Here is a 19,434-nt window from a genome sequence, read left to right as displayed (position 1 = left end):
AATTTGCAATTCCTGAATGCCATCCGATGTTGAATATCGTTTCATATACTTATTTGCTATCTGCATGTTGTCTTTGTTGGGGTGTCTGTCCAGATCTTTTGCCCTATTCCTAAATGGGTTATTTGGTTTTTTATTGTGAAGTTGTAAGAGTTCTTTGTCTATTTAAGGAACACGTCTCTTATCAGAGAGGTGTTTAACAAATGTTTTCTTCTAGTCTGTGGCTTGTCTTTTCATTCTCTTAACAGTATCTTTCTCAGAGCAGGACTTGCAAATTTTAATCTAGTTCAACTTACCAATTTTTCTTTCATGGATTGTGCTTTTGAGTTGTATGTAAAAACTCATGGCAAAACTGAAGGTCACCTAGTTATCTTCAAAAAGTTTCATAGTTTTGCATTTTACATTTAGGTCAGTGATCCATTTTGAGTTTGTATTAAGGGTTTTGTCTGCTTGGTTTGCTTAGAACACCATGTTCGTTGTTATTCTTAGTGTCACTGTTAATTACAACTATAGCTACCACATGTTGCCCACCTGTTACATACCAGCCACTGTGCTGGTATGTTTTCTAATTTAATCCTCAAAACAGTTTTGAGGGATAGGTAGTATTGTCTTCATTTTCCAAAATAGGAAAATGCACAGCAAGAGGCAGAACCTACACAGCAAAGATTCAAACCTACACCTCTGGCTGACTCCAAAGTCATTGCTTTTTCTACTTTATCAGTAAATTTTAAGCAGTATTCAACAAAACTACAGGATTCCTTAGAGTTTTTTAGGAGCTGCTGAGGAGAATAGTATAGGGAAGCTGTGGGAGCAGGTCTCAACTCTACTTCATCCAGGGCTACTGCTTTTAATCTTATAAATTGGGGTTTTAAGTAAAACGTTACGAAACAAGAGTTCTGCTTTAAAAATGTTTGGAAACTACTGCATATTGCTTCCCTGGCCCTACACCTTGTTAGCTCAGTTAACTCTTACTCAGCACGGTTCTTAGCCCCTCCTGGAAGGCTTTCCTGACTCCCCTGGTCAGGGCTAATTAATTCCCTTCTTTCGGCATTCCCAGGATTTTCTGCATTCCCAGGGTTTTCCACATGCGTGTGGTTTTGAAATAGCCTATTTCTGTATGCCTAAGGCAGTTTTGCTAGGTACGATTTTAGAGGACGGAGGCAGTGTGTTCATATTTTTGTAGTCTCAGCCCCCCCCCCCCCCCCCCCCCCCCCCCCCTGTGGCTCTCGGTAAAACATTGCTGAGTTAGGTTGGCCTCATCGGGTATATATGGTTGTGTCTCCTTTTAAATAAAAACGTTTGTTTGAAACAATTAGTTTTGCAATCAGATCAGAATATTTATGTATTTATGTATTTTGATGTTTCTCTAGAGCAGAGGTTCTCAACCTTGGCTGCACATTAGAATCACCTGGGAATCTTTTTAAAATCCTGACTTCTGGGCCTCATCCTCTGGAAATTCTGTTTCTTTGTTACTAATGTTGTGGCCCCACCCCATAACAAAGAAACAGAATTTCCGGAGGTTGAGGCCCAGAAATCAGGATTTTAAAAAGGTTCCCAGGTGATTCTAATGTGCAGCCAAGGTTGAGAACCACTGCTCTAGAGATCATTATTGAATGTTTTACATTAAATTTTAATATTTTTTATTATGAAAAATAATCACAAGCTTACAGAAAAGTCGAAAGTCCAGTACAAAGAACATTCCTCCCCTCCCCCAGCCATTTAAGAGTAAGTTGTGAAACTCAAGCCTTTGAATACTTGAGTGCATATTTCCTACAAGTTAGGACATTTCTGTACATTGCCGCAATACAGCCATCCAAGTCAGGAATTTAACACTGATACATGACTGATGTCTCATCCTCAGACCTCATTCAAGTCTCACCAGCTGTTTCAAGAATGACCTACAGGACCCAGTTCAGAATTACGTGTTGCATTTAGTTGTCATGTCTCTTCAGTCTGGACACTGCTGTATTTCTTTGATTTCGTTACTTTGACACTTGAGGATGTCAGGCAAGTTATTCTGTAGCATGTTCCTCAATTTGGTTTAATCAGATGTTTCTTCATAATTAGATTCAGGTCATGTGTCTTTGGCAGGAGCATTAACAGAAGTGATTCTGTATTACTGCATCCCATCAGGGGGCATAATTTCATTTTGTTTTGTCATTGATGTCTGCCATGCTTCTCCTCTGTAGAGTTATTCTTTTCCACTTTGTAATTAGGAAGTTTTGTGTGGTAAAGTACTTTTGTAAATATTATGTAAATATCCTCCTGTTCCTCATCAGACTTCCAATTTACTTATTCATATATTTGTATGAGTGGATTCATGGTTTCTTATTAGGTGGGTTATAATCATTATTTTGATGCACAAATTATCCCAGGTTTGACCAGTGGGAGCCCTTTCAACCTGATTTCTGTCTTTTTTTTTTTTTTTTAAAAAGTTCCCATTATTCTTTGAGCAGTTTTTAGCTTTCTGTCATAATAAAATGTTCCAGACCCCTCTTGTACTTTCTTTGCCCGGGTTCTGGAATCAGCCTTTTCTCTCAGGAGTCCTGGCTCCTTTTAGTAGCGAAGGGCATTTAGAGGCCAAGATCTGAGCTCTAGGTATGCTATTAGGGTGTTGCTGCTTCCAGACCCCCTCAGTGGATCAAGCTAGGAAATATATATGCATGCATACATACATACATGCGCACACATATACATAACACATTTGCTTCCATATTTATTTGTATATCAGTCTGTTGAAAACTATGAGTTCACAATAGTACCTTCAATTCTATCCAGCACACAGAGTTCATTTTAGTTCTCTCCCTTTCCATATTTATTTATTTATTTATTTATTTTTATTTATTTTTAATATATTTTATTGGTTTTTTACAGAGAGGAAGGGAGAGAGAGAGTTAGAAACATCGATGAGAGAGAAACATCGACCAGCTGCCTCCCGCACATCTCCCACTGGGGATGTGCCCGCAACCCAGGTACATGCCCTTGACCGGAATCGAACCTGGGACCCTTCAGTCCGCAGGCCAACGCTCTATCCACTGAGCCAAACCGGTTTCGGCTCTTTCCATATTTATAACTTTCTTCTCTGACAGTAAGAAACCTGGCTTGCATTCACTTTAGTGTGTTCCTTTATTTGAGTAACCACTCCTATATGTAACCAGTCTCCTATTTCCACCATCCCCTTCTTTCTCAAGCATTACTCTCTTCACTCACCCAACTTGGGCTCAGAAAGACCCCTCTGAGAATATTTTGCACACACTGTGAAGTCTAGCTCCTAGTTTAATTGTCTCTGCTCTACATATTGAGATCTAGTGTGTCCACAAGGACTTTAGATGTAATTGTGTAGAATTGCATAAAGTAGTTTTTTTCTCCTAGGCTATTTTAGTAAAACAAATCAGAGAGAATAAGAATCACTGTGACTTTAAAAGTTATTTCTTATTTTTTACTTAATTTATTGTAAAGTCTAATACAAATTAGTATATACAATGCATATGTGCATTTTAGAGAGATCAATGTTATTTTCAAACAACATTGAAAAGAGATCACCCTTGTACCCACTGCTCAGCTTCAGAAATACAGCATTACCAATACCTGTGAAGCCCATGTGCCTCTCTGATTCCATTCCGCTCCCTTTTTCTGAGATATAGCCTCTCTCCGGGATTTTCTGTCAATTCCTTCATAATAGTTTTATATTAACTTTTCTTTTATAGATTGCTGTTGTAGCTGTGATGTGCAAACCCCACAGATGTCCACACATTAGTTTTACAGGAAATATTTGTGTGTAAGTATGATGATTTTGATAAGTTATGTGTGTATATATTTTAATTCAATTAATACGTCCCCTAGAGCCTTAACCAGTGCATGCTGGTAATATTTAAAACTTTGATTTAATAGATTCGTAAGTTAGTTCTTTGAAACAGCAACCATTGATAGGATATTTTGTTTTAAAAATGAAACAAAGATTTTAATTTGCTACAATATGCAATAAAAAATACATAGGTTATAGAACTCAGAACAGTATAAATTCTGTTAATTTCAGTAAACAGTTCTGTTAGCACAATAAATGAAACATGGAAATTCCAAATGTCAGAAATTTTAAATGAGTTTGGGTCAGAAAAGTATAAAAATAAAGTTTTTATAAATAACCTTTAAACTTTTAAAATTTAGATAATTGGAAAAATTAGCAGAAGAATATGCATGATTCCAAGTAAAAAGATTAAATGGGTGAGTGATATTGTTAAGTGTAGTTACCAAGAGGGCACTCTGAATATCATTCCAAAGTTAGGAAAACTTAGGTCCTGTTATTTGCCCCTAAAATCTTAAATCTTTGAAATAATAGTGATGGCAGAATTCTGAAAATGATTGTAATATTGTTCCCTTATATGTTCAACTCGTTTACTTGTTAGTAGAAAATATTATTTATAGACACTGCAAAGGTAAACTTTTCTCTTAGGATTTACAAGTAAAATTTGTTATCTGGATTTTATGGAGACAGCAATATTTGACCTCGACTGTTGAACTACGTTTTGTATCTGACATCTTCATTCTTCTGTTTTATTGGCAGATACTGCCCTGGTGGACCTGATTCAGATTTTGAGTATTCAACCCAGTCTTATACTGGATATGAGGTAAGTAATGTGAGGCTGTCCTGAGGAAATGTTACGTCGTACTTTGCCTGTGTGTGCTTTCACAAGTACTAGCTGTCTTGAAATTTTTATTTTTTCCTGATTACAAAGGTAATTTTTTCCTGACTACATATATTTTTCTAGTCATTGGAGAAGTACTTATGGGAGCATTTATTATTAAGATATGTCAGACAAGCATTTTATGACTTTGAATCTTACCAGCAGCATTTTGAAGGTAGATGCTACTATTATCCTGGATTTATGGATGAGGAAACACAAGCCTTAAACAACTGGCTCAAAGACTCACTGCGAGTCAGTGACAGAGCCAGGCTTTGGATTCTCACCACTACATTGTACTCCCTGTGTGTCCAGCAGTGGGAAAACTGACAAGGTCCCTTGTCTTGTGGAATTTACATTCTAATAGTGGGAGATAGACAATAAAGAAACAAACAAGAAAATGTCAGGTACTAGTAAATGCTAAACAGAGAAGTGAAATTGTAAGTTATCGCTGGGTGGGTAATTGAGCTGTGGTGTTAGGAAGGGATTCTCTGAGCAGGTAATGCTTTAACTGAGTCCTGATGACAGGAAGGGGCATTTCAAGAATTTCAGCAACGAGCATTTCCAGCAGAGAGAATAGCTAGAACAAGGAGCCATGTGAGGAATGACGGTGGGATGTTCTGGAGCATAGAGGGTAAGAGGAAGAATGAGTTTGGGGAGACAGATGTCATAGTGACTTGTAAGCCAGGACAAGGACTTTGGATTTTATTGTAGGTGACATGAGAAGTCATTAAGATTTAAAGGAATCGCCCTGGTTGGTGAAGCTCAGTGGTTTGAGCATTTGGCCTGTATACCGAAGGTTCTTGGGTTCTAGTTCAATTCCCGGTCAAGGGCACGTACCTGAGTTGTAGGTTCAATTCTGGCCCAGTCGAAGGTGAAACACATTGATGTTTCTCTCTCTCTGTCTCTCTTTCTCTCTCTTTCTCTCTCCCCCCTATCCCCCCACCCCCCTTTCTTCCTCTCTCTCAAAGAATCATTGGAGGAAAAAAATATCCTCCAATGAGGATTAACAATAATAAAAAAGATTTAAAGGAATGATATAATCCAGTATAGTTTTTTAAAAGATCATTTGATGGTAACAAAGGATTAGAGTGGGGGCAAGAATGAAAGAGGAGACCAGTGAGCAGGCTTTTGAAGCAGTCAGCCTCTTCAGAGGGGTCAGTAGCCAGCTAACTATGTGCCTTTTTCATATATATATATATACACATATACACACACACACACATATATATATATACATACACACTAGTATGTTTTTTAAAATTTTTACCTATCTTTCATAGTTCAGATTTTTGAAAATACAAAAGGAATTATTCAATGAAAAGGTTCCTTGTTCCTCTTGTCCCCTACTTGTCCATTTCTGCTCCAGCCCCCTCCACTCCCAGCAGACAATCAGTATTATCTTTCCTGTATATCCTTTAAAGATATTATATGGATATATAAGCACATAGTTATTCTTTATCCTACTTTTTTACATATGAGCTCCTGTATCAAAACCTTGCACCTTGCCTTTTTCATTTAGCAATATATTTTAGAAAACATATTAGTATGTTGTTTCTTGGTTGTAGAATATTCCATTGTATAAAAACATAAAGTCTTTTTTGTTAAGCCATCATTTGAAGGTTATTTTACCAAATAACTTTTGAATATGTATGTACATCTATGTCTGTGAGTAGTATAACAATTTGTGTTGTTTCCATAAGTGTTGATACAAAGATAAATATGATCTAAGAAGACGCTCTGCTGCTCAGATACTCATGACAGTGGGGGTGGAGACTAGCCAGATGCTACAGGACATTATTTTGAAGACTGAGAAAGGAAGAAAGGAGCACAGGAGAATTTTATTTTTAATACACCCTTTGAAACCATTTTTTATTTTTAATTTAGCATGGGCATAACAGAATCTTTTTCTCTTTTTTTCCTCAGCCAACCTCCATGCGAGCTATTCGTGCTAGATACGACCCTTATCTACAGACAAGACACCGCATAGAGCAGGTAAGTTTCTAAAAAGCAGTTTTAAATTAGATTTTTATACTTAGAGGTATTATTTCTTGATTTGAGTCGTACCTGAAATAAGCCCTAAAAGAGTATTTTTCCCCATTGTAAGTTTTTACTATCCATCTGAGGGAGGGAGACTATTTTGCAATACCTAGAAAATCAGAACTATCACTTCCTTTAGAGACTATTGTTTTCTTTAAATGTTTTATATTCTATAGATTTCAATTTGTAGGAAGTCATTTATGGTATGAAATTTACAGAATGTAGATGTGTGGAAACACTTAGGCATTAGGTGGATGGATTGAAGAGCTTTCCTAGGCCACATGAGTTTTGTGCTGTTTGGAGGAGTAGGAGTAGGGTATTGACTGCAAAGGGATGTGAGGAACACTGGGGGCTGTGGAATCGTACTGTATCATGATTGTCATGGTGGTTATACAACTCCAAACATTTATCCAGACTCATCCAATTTATCCTTAAAGTTAATTGTGTGTAAATTATACCTCAGTATAGCTGATTGAAAACAAGAACTTTGTAAATGGCCATGCTCTGTTCAGGAAAACTGAACATTAATACAGTTTTATTTTTACAGATTTTACAATTTTAAACTTGTCCAATTAAAAAAAATGTGAACACTGTGTGTAGTTTTCATAATAACATCTAGTAGGGCAACCACAAAATGTCAACTGGAAAGTAATATATACCATAGTCAGTAAGTCACTCTGTGTTTATCTAACTGTCACTGTTAGTGAAGACCAGCCGGTTCTGATTTCCACTTCACTGTCACCTAAGCATGTGTGGATTGGGATGGTCAGCTATAGGAGAGGACCCCACTGGGGGCAGGGAGCCTGCGTAGTTTGGAAAAGCATGTTCTAAACTGACCATTGCTTGGATTCCCTTTTTAGCCATGATATTTATATTTAATGTATTTAAAATGTTTTAATGCTGTGTGAAATGTTTTTGTTTACCAAAAAGGAGCATGGGTTTTAAAAGATTTAGAAACTACCATAGAGCAGTGATTTTTTTTTTTTTTAACTATAAATTACTAGAATCATCACAGCTTTTCCAAAACATGAGCCAGATCTTTACCTCTGGATGTTCTGCTTACTCTGGATGTTCTGCTTACGTCTGGTGTGGGGTCCTGCCAAGATATTCTGAAAAAGATATCAGGATGATTTTGTTGTGTATCCCTTGCAAACCATAGACATATAGAATGTTCTTTTAGTCTTGATTTAAATGCACATATATAAACATACTTATATATATTTAAGAGATATATGCATATGATATATTTATGCATATGGATATGTAAATATGTATACATACATAAAGATGTATATATGTATAAATTATTTGCCATTTTCAGAAACAAATATTAAGCATACACATCCTTTACTTAGTACATTCATTTGAATTCATAATTTGGTAGTAACTTAATCCAGTTTTTTTCAAGCCTAAGATATGGCAAGAAATTTAAATATTTGTTTTTGAAATTTAGAATCTTGGCTATTGTGGTTGATAAAATCAAAGATCTGTACCATTTGCATCTCTAATAGTAGAGGCATTGTATTTCATATTTTATCAATCAGATTTTTATTTTCCTCCCGGAAAGCAGGCTTGAGGTTCCACCTATGTCCACAGTCCTCACAATTGATTTAAAACTTTAAAGTTTTAATTTACAACTGCTTTCTTAATTTCTGTTTCTAATCTAGTGTTCCTTTTCTTTCATTTGCATCAAGTCCTGATTATGTTGCATGAATTATCTCCTTTGTCCCCAAGGCTTACCACAAAGCCTGGCAAAAATACATGATTGATAAATAGTTGCTTATATTTGCCTTTACTGATTTCTAGTTTATATTCTATGTGTTTTTAAAATTTCTACTCAACTCTGTAGGTATTAACATCAAGCTTCTTGTTTATTGTTTTTAATTCTCTCCCTCCGTATTTGAGCTATACTATTTTTTTTATTTCAGAATCTGGAGTCTCTTTTTTTAATCCACAGACTTGCTAAGTATGTTTAATTGCTTCTCAATTTTAAACTATACTGATGAAAACACTGCAAAATGAAATTAGAAATTTGCAGTACTCTCTTAGGGTAGTGATTGTATCTTTTTAATGTTGATCAATTTATGTCTTTCAGTTGAAACAGCTTGGTCACAGTGTGGATAAAGTGGAGTTTATTGTGATGGGTGGAACATTTATGGCCCTTCCTGAAGAATACAGAGATTATTTTATACGCAACTTACATGATGCCTTGTCAGGACATACCTCTAACAATATTTACGAGGCAGTCAAGTAAGAAATCATTATCTTGTCATATTCCCCAAAGTGGTTGTCAGTTTATCTTCCCAGCAGCAGCCTATGAGAATTCCTTTGGCTCTACATCTACATTCCTCTTCCTTTCTTCCTTTCTTTCCTTTTTTTTTTTTTTTTTTTTTTTTTTTGGTAAGGGGAAGGGCGAGAAATAGGAGATTTCATTATTTTTATGTGCATACTTTTGATGGATTGTAAGGTTAAATACATTTTTCCCAGTTTTATTGAGATATATTGACATATCACTTTATATGTTATGGTGTACATACAGCAAAATGATTTGACTTACATGATTACCACAGTAAGTTTAAGTTAACATGTATCATCTCACACATCCCTAGTTCTTAGAGTTCTGTTTTGTGGGAATGGATTATTTCTATTTAAATAATTCCTTTTTTTAAAGTGAGTATGGTTTGTTGACATTAATATTCTTAAGAGAAAGAGTGGTCCACAAGATCCCTCTGAAGCTCTTTTTAGCCTTAGGCTGGTCTAAACTGCAGGCAGGAATAGTTTTGATTGAGCGGGCTGAGTTTTTAGCCCACCACATAAGAGCCCTGGGTACTCTGAAACATTTAGCTGCTATAAAATCAACAAAACAAGTGACTAGTATTAAGTAACCATTATTTTCTTTATAAATAGCTACTTTTTAATAATTATTAAGTGATGTGTTTATGAATTGGTCATTTATTTATTCCAAAGTCTAGTTGACAAAACAGAATTATGCATTCTTTTGATACCTCATTCCTCAATTTTTAGCAAGAAGAATTCTAAAGTTTCATTTATAATTCAATGATTTAAGAAGTGAAAGTCGGTTTTTTTTTAATTTTTTTTTTTTAAATCCTCAGGGATATTTTTTCCATTGATTTTTAGAAAGAATGGAAGGGAGAGGGAGAGACAGAAACACCGATGTTGGAGAGACACATAGATTGGTTGCCTCCCGCATGGTCCTGACCAGAGTCAGGAGCCTGCAACTGAGGTGCGTGCCCTTGACTGGAATTGACCAGGACCCTTCAGTCCACAGGCTGACACTCTATCCACTGGGCTAAACTGGCTGGGGCAAGAAGTGAAAATCTTAAAATAATTTTTATTTTCAGAAGTATCAGGAACACCTGGCTAGTCCCTCTTATTGATGGGATATTTTTTGTTTTGTTTTGTTTAATATATTTTTATTGATTTCAGAGAGGAAGGGAGAAAGAGAGAGAAATATCAATGATGAGAATCATTGATTGGCTGCCTCCTGCACGCCCCCTACTGGGGATCAAGCCCACAATCCGAGCATGTGCCCTTGACCAGAATTGAACCCGGGACCCTTCAGTCCACAGGCCCACGCTCTGTCCACCTCTTGTTTATTATTTTATATGAGCCAAACCGCCTAGGATGACGGAATGTTTATTGAGGGCACACTAGATGCTATGCCCTGTTAAAGGCACTGGGAACAACATGGTGAACAAGACAGATACTGTCCTTGCCCTTGTGGTACTTAATATTTTACTAGTTCAACAAATAATCAACAGTAACTGCTATGATGGAAATAGACTACTGTGCTAGAGAATAAATAGGGTTACTCTCTAGACAACGTGGTGTTATTTAAGCTGAGGTCTGAAGTGTGAGGAAGACTCAGGCCAAGAGCAGGAAAAAATAAAATAAAGGCACTGAAATGGGGAAGAAGTTGGGCTGTTCTAGGAACAGAGAGGAGGCCAAGGCAGATAGATCCCATTGAACAAGGTAGAAAATGCCATGAGGTGAGCTTGAAAGTTAGGTATGGGCCAAATTTTATACACTCTAGGGGAACTAAAATTTTATTTGAAATGAGGTAAGAAGTTGATGAGTGGTTTTAAGCAGGAGAGTGACATATTCAGGGTGATAAGTAAGATGGCCATTCTGACTATTGTCTGCTTGATGGATTAGAGCAGTGATTTTCAACCTTTTTCATCTCATGGCACACATAAACTGCTAAAAATCTGTGGCACACCAAAATACATGTTTTTGGCCATTCTGAAAATAAAAGGTATAATTTTAAAATATATATATTTTATTGATTTTTTACAGAGAGAAAGGGAGAGCGAGAGAGAGTTAGAAACATCGATGAGAGAGAAACATCGATCAGCTGCCTCCCGCACATCCTCTACTGGGAATGTGCTTGCAACCATGATACATGCCCCTGACTGGAATTGAACCTGGGACCCTTCAGTCCGCAGGCCGACGTTCTATCCACCGAGCCAAACCGGCTAGGGCAAAAGGTATAATTTTGATTCATTCACACCAGATGGCTATTGTGTTGGCTGCTATCATTTTTTTTAATTTGATAATCTAAGGCAGTGGTCGGCAAACTCATTAGTCACAGAGCCAAATATCAACAGTACAACGATTGAAATTTCTTTTGAGAGCCAAATTTTTTAAACTTAACTTAATTAGGGAACTCCTAAGGCTTAGGAAGAGCCACACTTAAGGGGCCAAAGAGCCGCAGTTTGCTGACCACAGATAAGGGAAAAGAGGTCAGTGCTCCGGACTAAGTAGTCAGGTATTGCATGTTTTAAAAATCCTTGCAGCACACCTGTTGAAAATCTCTGGAGTAGATGGGGTACAAAAGTCAAAGTAGGAAACCAGAGAGAAGACTGTTGTGTCCATCCTGGCTCAGGTGAGGGTGGTAATAGTAATGATGGAGAAGAGAGGGTGGATTAGACCTGTATTTGTTGTTGCAACTGACCGGACTTTGGGTCGGGTTGGGAGTAAGAAAGAGGAAGGCGTCAAGGATGACACTCAGGTTTGGGTTGTGGAAACAATGGGTAGTTTCCACCAACGTATACTGAGGTGGAAAAGACAGAGGGGAGAACAGGTTGATGAGAGAAAATGTTTTGTTTTGTTTTTTTAGATAGGCTAAGTTTGAAATGCTTAGGATATATCCAATTGGATGTCAGGTAGGCTATACAAAAGATGCCTGGGCTAACAGTGCAAATTTTGGGATTATCTGCTCATAATATTTAAGGAATTGGTGCTAGGAATGTCTTTTTGTGCCCTCCTACTTCCCCTACCCCCCTTAACTTCTTTTACTCTCCTTTAGGTTTGTAAAAATGAAAGAAAGAAAAAAAGAGAGGCTTTTCATAAGTTGAAATAAATACCAACGATAGCTCGAGGGGCCTGTGTAAAGAGCTCAGCACTGGGAGAGAGTGTGTGAGCATCCTACTTTGATCGCCTCAGATACAGTGACAGGTTAATTCTGTATCCATGAATTTAGACTTAACAGCTGGCCAGTGTGATCTCTTCTGCCTGCAGGGGACATAGAAGCAGGATGAGATGGTGACCATATTTTTATTGCTCATTCAAAACCTTGATCATTCATGAATATGAGTCATGCTTATTATTAGTCAAGTGCTGAAGTCTTTCAAACTTTAGAGGAGTAATGATGTCATCCAACTCATTCTTAATAATACTGAAAATCAAATGATAGCTTAGAATAAGATGTAATTTGAGGAAAAAGAATCTTAATTCATTCAAGGCCCTGTGACATTGGAATAGGAACAGTACTTCAGAGGGTTAGTTACTAAAATTAATTCCCTAGCAGGATAATCTATCAAGACTATAATTTTTCTACCTACGCTTATATATTACCTACTTTTTCTTTTCAGTGCAGCTATTCTTGTGTTGCAGACCTTGCATATTAAGTGGAATTGAACTATAAAAATATATGGGATTTGCCTTGCCCCCCAACCCCCCACAAGTCCTATAAAAGCTTGCCACAGTGCTTTTCAGTCTACAGTTTGGGTCCCCTGAATCATATGAGCTAGGCCTACTGAAGAGCTGCATAATGAATTTTTAGGATGCACCTGGTTTGACATTTTCATCCATTGAAGCTTTAAAAATTTCTCTCTATTCTTGGTGTAAAGGTTAGCTTTATTTTTGCAGAAATGTTCTGATGCCTAGTGGTATTTGCAAATTATCTGTTATTGGGGTGAAAATGAGTTTTATATTACAACTAGCTAGCTTCAGAGCACAATATGTTTGTAGAAAAAGCCCTTTGGAGAAGAAAGCTTCTCTCTGTAATGTTCTAGGCAAAGATAGCATTGTTTTCTTTCTGTTCTTCAATTTACCTCAAGAGGGCAACAGACACTACTTTCAGATTAAAATTTATGTATAATTTGAGTCATCATTGCAACAAATCTCATGAATGGCTCTTGGGAAGTAAGAAAGTACAATCTGGGGGCCATTAAACCCTGCCAAACCATACTGGACGGGTTTTGCTCTTTTCTCCTAGTCTCTGTGCTTTTATGAGATAATCTGAAAAAAAAAACAAAACAAAAAAGCCGATTTGTGGCATCTTACTTGCTTTGTTAAGATAAATGTTTGTTATAATAGAGTTGGTATTTGTTTTTGAGGGAAACGTCATATAATTTGAAGAAACAGTAGCCTGGTTTGTGCTATAGCACTTAGAGCAGCGGTTCTCAACCTGTGGGTCGCGACCCCTTTGGGGGTCGAACAACCCTTTCACAGGGGTCGCCTAAGACCATCGGAAAACACATATATAATTACATATTGTTTTTGTGATTAATCACTATGCTTTCATTATGTTCAATTTGTAACAATGAAATTGGGGGTCACTACAACATGAGGAACTGTATTAAAGGGTCGCAGCATTAGGAAGATTGAGAACCACTGACTTAGAGATATAGAAAACTATTTTCAGATCTTAACATCTTTGTGAAATGAAGAGCAGCCCAGAGATACTGTGTTTTGGGCATAACGTGTTTTCTTCAACATTTTTAGATGCGATATTTATCTTGTTCTCTGTTATCTTGCCCAGAGCATATTCCTGAAAACTGGTTGGGTTACCCAGGGTAGCTGACCTCTCAGGTGGAAAGTGATGAACTTCATATTTCTTTTACTATTCCTTGATATTAGTTCTTTTTGCTTGCTAACTATACAGATGTAATAGTTTCATTCGCTTAGCGGAGATTTTTAGTTCAAAGATTAATTTTAAATTCAGTTAAAAATTACATATTCTGATAGATGAGTCAACAAGGTTTACAGTTAAAAGTCTGTTCAAATTAGGGTTAGCTTGTGTGTCCCTGTTTTGTTATGTGTCTGATCTGATTAAGTTTTGTTTCTTATCTAAAAGATTAAAAGTTAGAGTAAGAAAAAGCCTTATAAAGGTGAACCTAGTTATTATTGATGGCAAGTTAGTAGCAAAAAGTATGCTATAACCTTGCAGATGAAGAAATTGGAAAGCTGAGTGAATAGGAAGTTCAAGGACAAAGCAGGTAAGGTTTCTGTGCAGGCTTATTAAATCAAGCAAAGTGATAATCACTGATTTCTGTCAGCTAGACGGAGACTCTGCAATCGTCTCCAGAGAGCAACAACTGCTGGTGACTATCGTCCTCCAAAAGTCACAGCTCTGGAGATGAAAAGGACCTGCAGTGGGATCTGAGTCACGCATTCACCAAAATGCAAATTTTGCCAAATAACTCAGAACAACCTTTTAAAATAGTTTTATTCCTTTTTAATCAGCTGTGCCCAGAAGCAGTTTTACATTCAATCTTTAATGCTCCTTGGCTGTTTTCACAAGATGCAATTTAAAAGGGTAGTTACCCATCAAGGAGTGGGTGAGTCACACCTTCTCCCTGTGGAATTTTTAATTCCTTTCTGGTCCTTCCTCCCTCCCCCTCCGACCCCAATCAATGACTTTGAATCCTTCAACTATGTCTTACATTTATTAGAAAAGCTAAAGTGCTAGGAAATGCTGGGTACCAGGCCTAAATGATAATTCCAAAGACTTGCAGAGTTATGAAGAAAGCAAAAGCCCCCTAAGAATGTCTGAAAGTGCTGCCTTGCTGCCCTGGGCCGTGTTTCTGGCTGACATCAGAACCTCCTTCGTTTCTGGGCTTTGGCTCTAATACTTCCCCACCCCTCACTTGATATATTGACCACTTTTACTTCCTCCTTTGGTCAACCTGATTTGTATAGATGCTGACCTGGATCCTTGTCATTGGCAGCCCAACCTAGGATACAATCCTAGTCATCTTTAAAAGATACATTCGTTGTTTTTGTTTCACCATTTTATTGCAAACAAATAAAAATTGAATTTTCCAGTGAACACCACATACTAGTACATATGGTGGTGTTCTACAGTATTTGTTTAGCTTATCATATATTTATTCAACTATCCATTCTATTCATTCATCAGTTCCCCGCGCCCCCCCTTTTTTTGAGTTGCATTTCAAAGTAAGTTGCAGACTTCAGTACACGTCTCCCCAAATACATCATCATGTCCATCATTAACTAGTTTGCTGTTTGTGGTGTCTTTTGTATTTAGTATACATACAATGAAATGCAAAGATCTTAAATGTATCATTTGATGAGCTCTAGCAAGTACAGAAGATACTGGTGCAGCAAAACCCTTTTTAAAATATAGACCATTGCCATCATCCCAGAAAGTTTCCTTGTACTCCTTCCCAGTAAATTCCCCTCTGTACCTCCCAGAGGCAGCCATTGTTCTCTTTTTTTTTCCCCTCCTGTAAATTTGCTTTGCCTATTCTAGGACTTTATATAAAGTAGAACCATACAGTATACACCTCAGATATACTGTAGGTTTGGTTCCAGACCACCACAATGAAATGAAGAATATCGCAAGAAAGGGAGTCACATGCATCTTATTTCCCTGTGCATATAAAAGTTATGTTTATACTATACTGTAATCAATTAAATATGCAACAGCATTATATCTAAAAAAACAATGTACATACCTTAAGTAAAAATACTGACTGTCATCTGAGTCTGTTGGAAAAATGGTGCCAATAGACTTGCTCAAATCAGGGTTGCCACAAACCTTCAATTTGCAAAAAATACGGTATCTGTGAAATACAATTCATTGAAGTGCAATAAAAGGAGGTATGCCTGTACTCTGCTGTGTAAGGCTTTGTTCGTTGCACACAAGATTTTGAGGCTCATCAACATTGTTGGATATTTCAGTAGTTGTTACCTTTTGAGTGCTGAGTGGTATTCCATTGTCTGCATAGAGGTCAGTTTGTTTATTCGTTCTGTTGTTGGACACTGGGCTGTTTCCAGCTTGTGGCTATTGTGAATAAAATTTCAACAAACATACTCATAAGTCTTTTGTGAATATATGCATTTATTTCTCTTGGATGATAACTAGACGTCAGATTGTTACATCATGTGTTTAGTTTTATAAGAAACTGCCAGACGTTTTCCCAAAGTGGTTGTACCATTAGTACTCCTACCAGTAATATATGAGCATTCAGTTGTTCCACATCCTCACCAACATATGCTGTTGTCAATCTTTAATTAGCCATTCTAGTGGGTGTGTGGTGGTGTCTCATTGTGCTTTTAATTTGCATTTTTCTGACTAATGATGTTGAGCACATTATTATATGCTTATGTTTCTGTATATTTTCTTTGTGAAGTGTCTTTTAACATTTTCCTATTTTTTAGTCAGCTGTTACATATACCCGAGTAGCAGTCTTTTGTTAGATCTCCATTTTGCAAATAGAAAACCCAATTTGTGGCTTGTCTATTCATTATGTTAATGATAATCTTTGAGCAGAAACTTTTTATTTTGATGAAATCTAATTTAACAGTTTTTCTTCCACACTTATTGCTTTCTGTCTCATCTCTAATAAACCTTTGCCTATCCCCAGGGCAAGAAAATACTCTCTTGTTTTCTTCTAGTTTTTGTGTTTAGCTTTCATTTAGGCTTATGATCCATCTTGAAATAGTTTTTATGTGTAGTGTGAGGTAGGGGCCCATGCTTCTTTTCCCCTATATAGAGATCTGATTATTTCAGTATCACTTACTTAAAAACTTTCTTTTCCCACTGAGATTGTATTGGCACCTTTGTCAAAACTCAGTTGGCTGTATAAATGGAAACCGGGCTCTTCTGTTCCACTGGTCTATTTGTCAGTCCTTTTGACAGTTACCACACTGTCTTGATTACTGCAGCTTTATCGTGTATTTTAACGTCAAATAGTATAAATCTTCTCTGTCATTGTTATTCAAGATTGTTTTGGATATGCTAGGTCCTTGGTATTTCCATGTAAAATTTAGAATTAGCTTGTCCATTTCATTTAAAAAATGTGATGAGATTGGGATTGTGTTAAAACTTTAGAACAACTTGGGAGAAAATTGACGGTTTAACAATACTGAGTCTTCCAACCTGTGAACATAGTCCATCTCTTCATTTACTTAGATTTTATTTAATTTTTCTTAGCATTAGTCAGAATAGAGATATTATAAGCCTTTTGTTAAATTTATTCCAAAATATGTTTGTTGATGCTATGGAAAATGAAAAAATTTTTAAAAATTGTTTGCAACTAGTATAGTTGTTCTCAGTATCCATGGGGGAATTGGTTTCAGGACCCCCCTGCAGATACCAAAATCCACAGATACTCAATCCCTTATATAAATGGCATGATGTTTGCATATGATCTATGCACGTTTCCCCATATACTTTAAATCATCTTTCCTGTATACTTATAATACCTAATACAGTGTAAATTCTATATAAACAGTTGTTAAGGGGATAATGACAAGGAAAAAAGTTTGTATGTGTTTAGTACAGACATATCCAGCAATCATCATAGGCCTAACTACATAGTACATGTCAACAATAACATAACTTAAAAATTTTTTTTTTCAAATATTTTTCATTCATGGTTGAGTCTGCACAAGTGGAACCTATGGATACAGAGGGCCAACTGTATATGGATATGCAGTTGATTTTTGTATATTAACCTCATATTATATGATCTTATGAAATTCATTACCTAGTTCTAAAAGTTGTTTCTGTAAATCTAAGATTTTCTTTTTAAACAATCATGTAATCTGCAAATGTAGTGTGTTTTCCTTTTGGATTTGCCTGCTTTTCTTTTTCTTGCCTTATTGCAGTGGCTATGACATTCAGGACAGTGTTAAAGAGAAGTCGTAAGAGTGGGCCTCTTTGTCTTTTCACAATAAAATGGAAAACTTTTAATATTTTAGTATTAAGTGCAGTGTTACTTGAGTTTTTTTGTAGATACCTTATTAGATTGAAGAAAGGCTTTTATCATTAACTCATTTGTCTAATGATTTTACTGCATCATCTATTTAAATGATTATATGATTTTTCTGCATCTATTTAAATACTCACATGATTTTCCTTTATTCTGAAATGTAGATAACTTAGGTTGATTTTTTAAAATATTAAACTAATCTTGTATTCCTAGGATAAACCCTGTTTGGTCATAATGTATCCTCCTTTTTATATATCACTGGGTTCAACTTGCTGATACTTTGTAAAGCATTTGTGTCCATGTTCTTGAGAGATAAGTGGTCTGTAATACCCTTATTTGTAATTTCTTTGTCAGGTTTTGGTATAAGTGTTATGCCAGCCCCATAAAACAAACATGGGGGGTATTTTCTTTATTTTCTGAAAAGTTCCATATAAGATGAATGTTATGTCTTCATGAATACCTGTAAAAACTCACCAGTAAAACTACCCAAGGCTGGAATTTTCTTTATGGGAGGGCTTTAGATGATTAATTCACTGCTTCTAATACAGGGGTGGGCAAACTTTTTGACTCGAGGGCCACAATGGGTTCTTAAACTGGACCGGAGGGCCGGAACAAAAGCATGGATGGAGTGTTTGTGTGAACTAATATAAATTCAAAGTAAACATCATTACATAAAAGGGTACGGTCTTTTTTTTTTTTTTTTAGTTTAATTCATTTCAAACGGGCCGTAGTTTGCCCACGGCTGGTCTATTCTGTATTATTTCAGTTTTTTTTAAGTTTTTTATTAAAACTTATTTTGTGGCATATATGGTGTCTCTTGGTAAACATACTATACAGTGGGGCCTTGACTTACGAGTTTAATTCATTTCGAGACCGAGCTCGTTAACTCAAATTACTCTATCAACTCAATGCAAAAAATCAGCTGAGAGACAGCTGGTATCTCAAAAAAAGTTAGTCAGGACACTCGTAAGTCAAGGCCCCACTGTATGTATTTGCAAGAATGTGTGTTCTGCAGTTGTGGGATATAATGGTCTATAAAATCAGTTAAATCAAGGTGATTGCCCATATTGTTCAAATTATCTTTGGGCTTTTTGTTTTGTTTTGTTTTCTGTCTAGTTCTATCAGTTGCTACGAGAGGGATATTAAATATCCAACCATGGTTGAAGAATTGTCCGCTTCTCCAGCAGTTATATTATGACCATTTATTTTGAAGATCTGTTTTTAGGTGCAAATACACTTAGGATTGCTGTTTTCCTGATATCTGAGCTTTATGTCATCATGAGAGCACCTTTCTATCGTGTGAAATGTCCTTTAGTCCTGAAGTTTTCTTTATTTGATGTTAACTTAGCCATTACAGCATTCATGTGCTTACCGTTTTCCCTATGTATTATTTTTTCCATCCATACACTTGTCCCCATATATGTCTCTATAATGAGAGTGGGTTTCTTGGG

The 19,434-nt window shown here is 36.4% G+C and overlaps 1 protein-coding gene across 1 annotated transcript in view; it reads left to right on the top strand.

The window, feature by feature from the left end:
* ELP3 (elongator acetyltransferase complex subunit 3) overlaps window positions 1-19,434 on the top strand; it is a 92,448-nt gene that overhangs the window by 9,795 nt on the left and 63,219 nt on the right. Inside the window, exons 4-7 of the mRNA XM_070415539.1 lie at window positions 3,705-3,775; window positions 4,559-4,622; window positions 6,603-6,671; window positions 8,812-8,966. Coding sequence (XP_070271640.1) covers window positions 3,705-3,775; window positions 4,559-4,622; window positions 6,603-6,671; window positions 8,812-8,966 — 359 coding nt within the window. The remainder of the gene's footprint in view (window positions 1-3,704; window positions 3,776-4,558; window positions 4,623-6,602; window positions 6,672-8,811; window positions 8,967-19,434) is intronic.

The sequence above is a fragment of the Myotis yumanensis genome, unplaced genomic scaffold, assembly GCF_028538775.1.
Source record: "Myotis yumanensis isolate MYYU_CA2020_CCGP unplaced genomic scaffold, mMyoYum1.0.hap1 SCAF_5, whole genome shotgun sequence".
Classification (NCBI taxonomy): Eukaryota; Metazoa; Chordata; class Mammalia; order Chiroptera; family Vespertilionidae; genus Myotis; species Myotis yumanensis.
The sequence above is the reverse complement of the archived record's forward strand: the minus strand, read 5'-3'. Positions and strand labels throughout refer to the sequence as shown.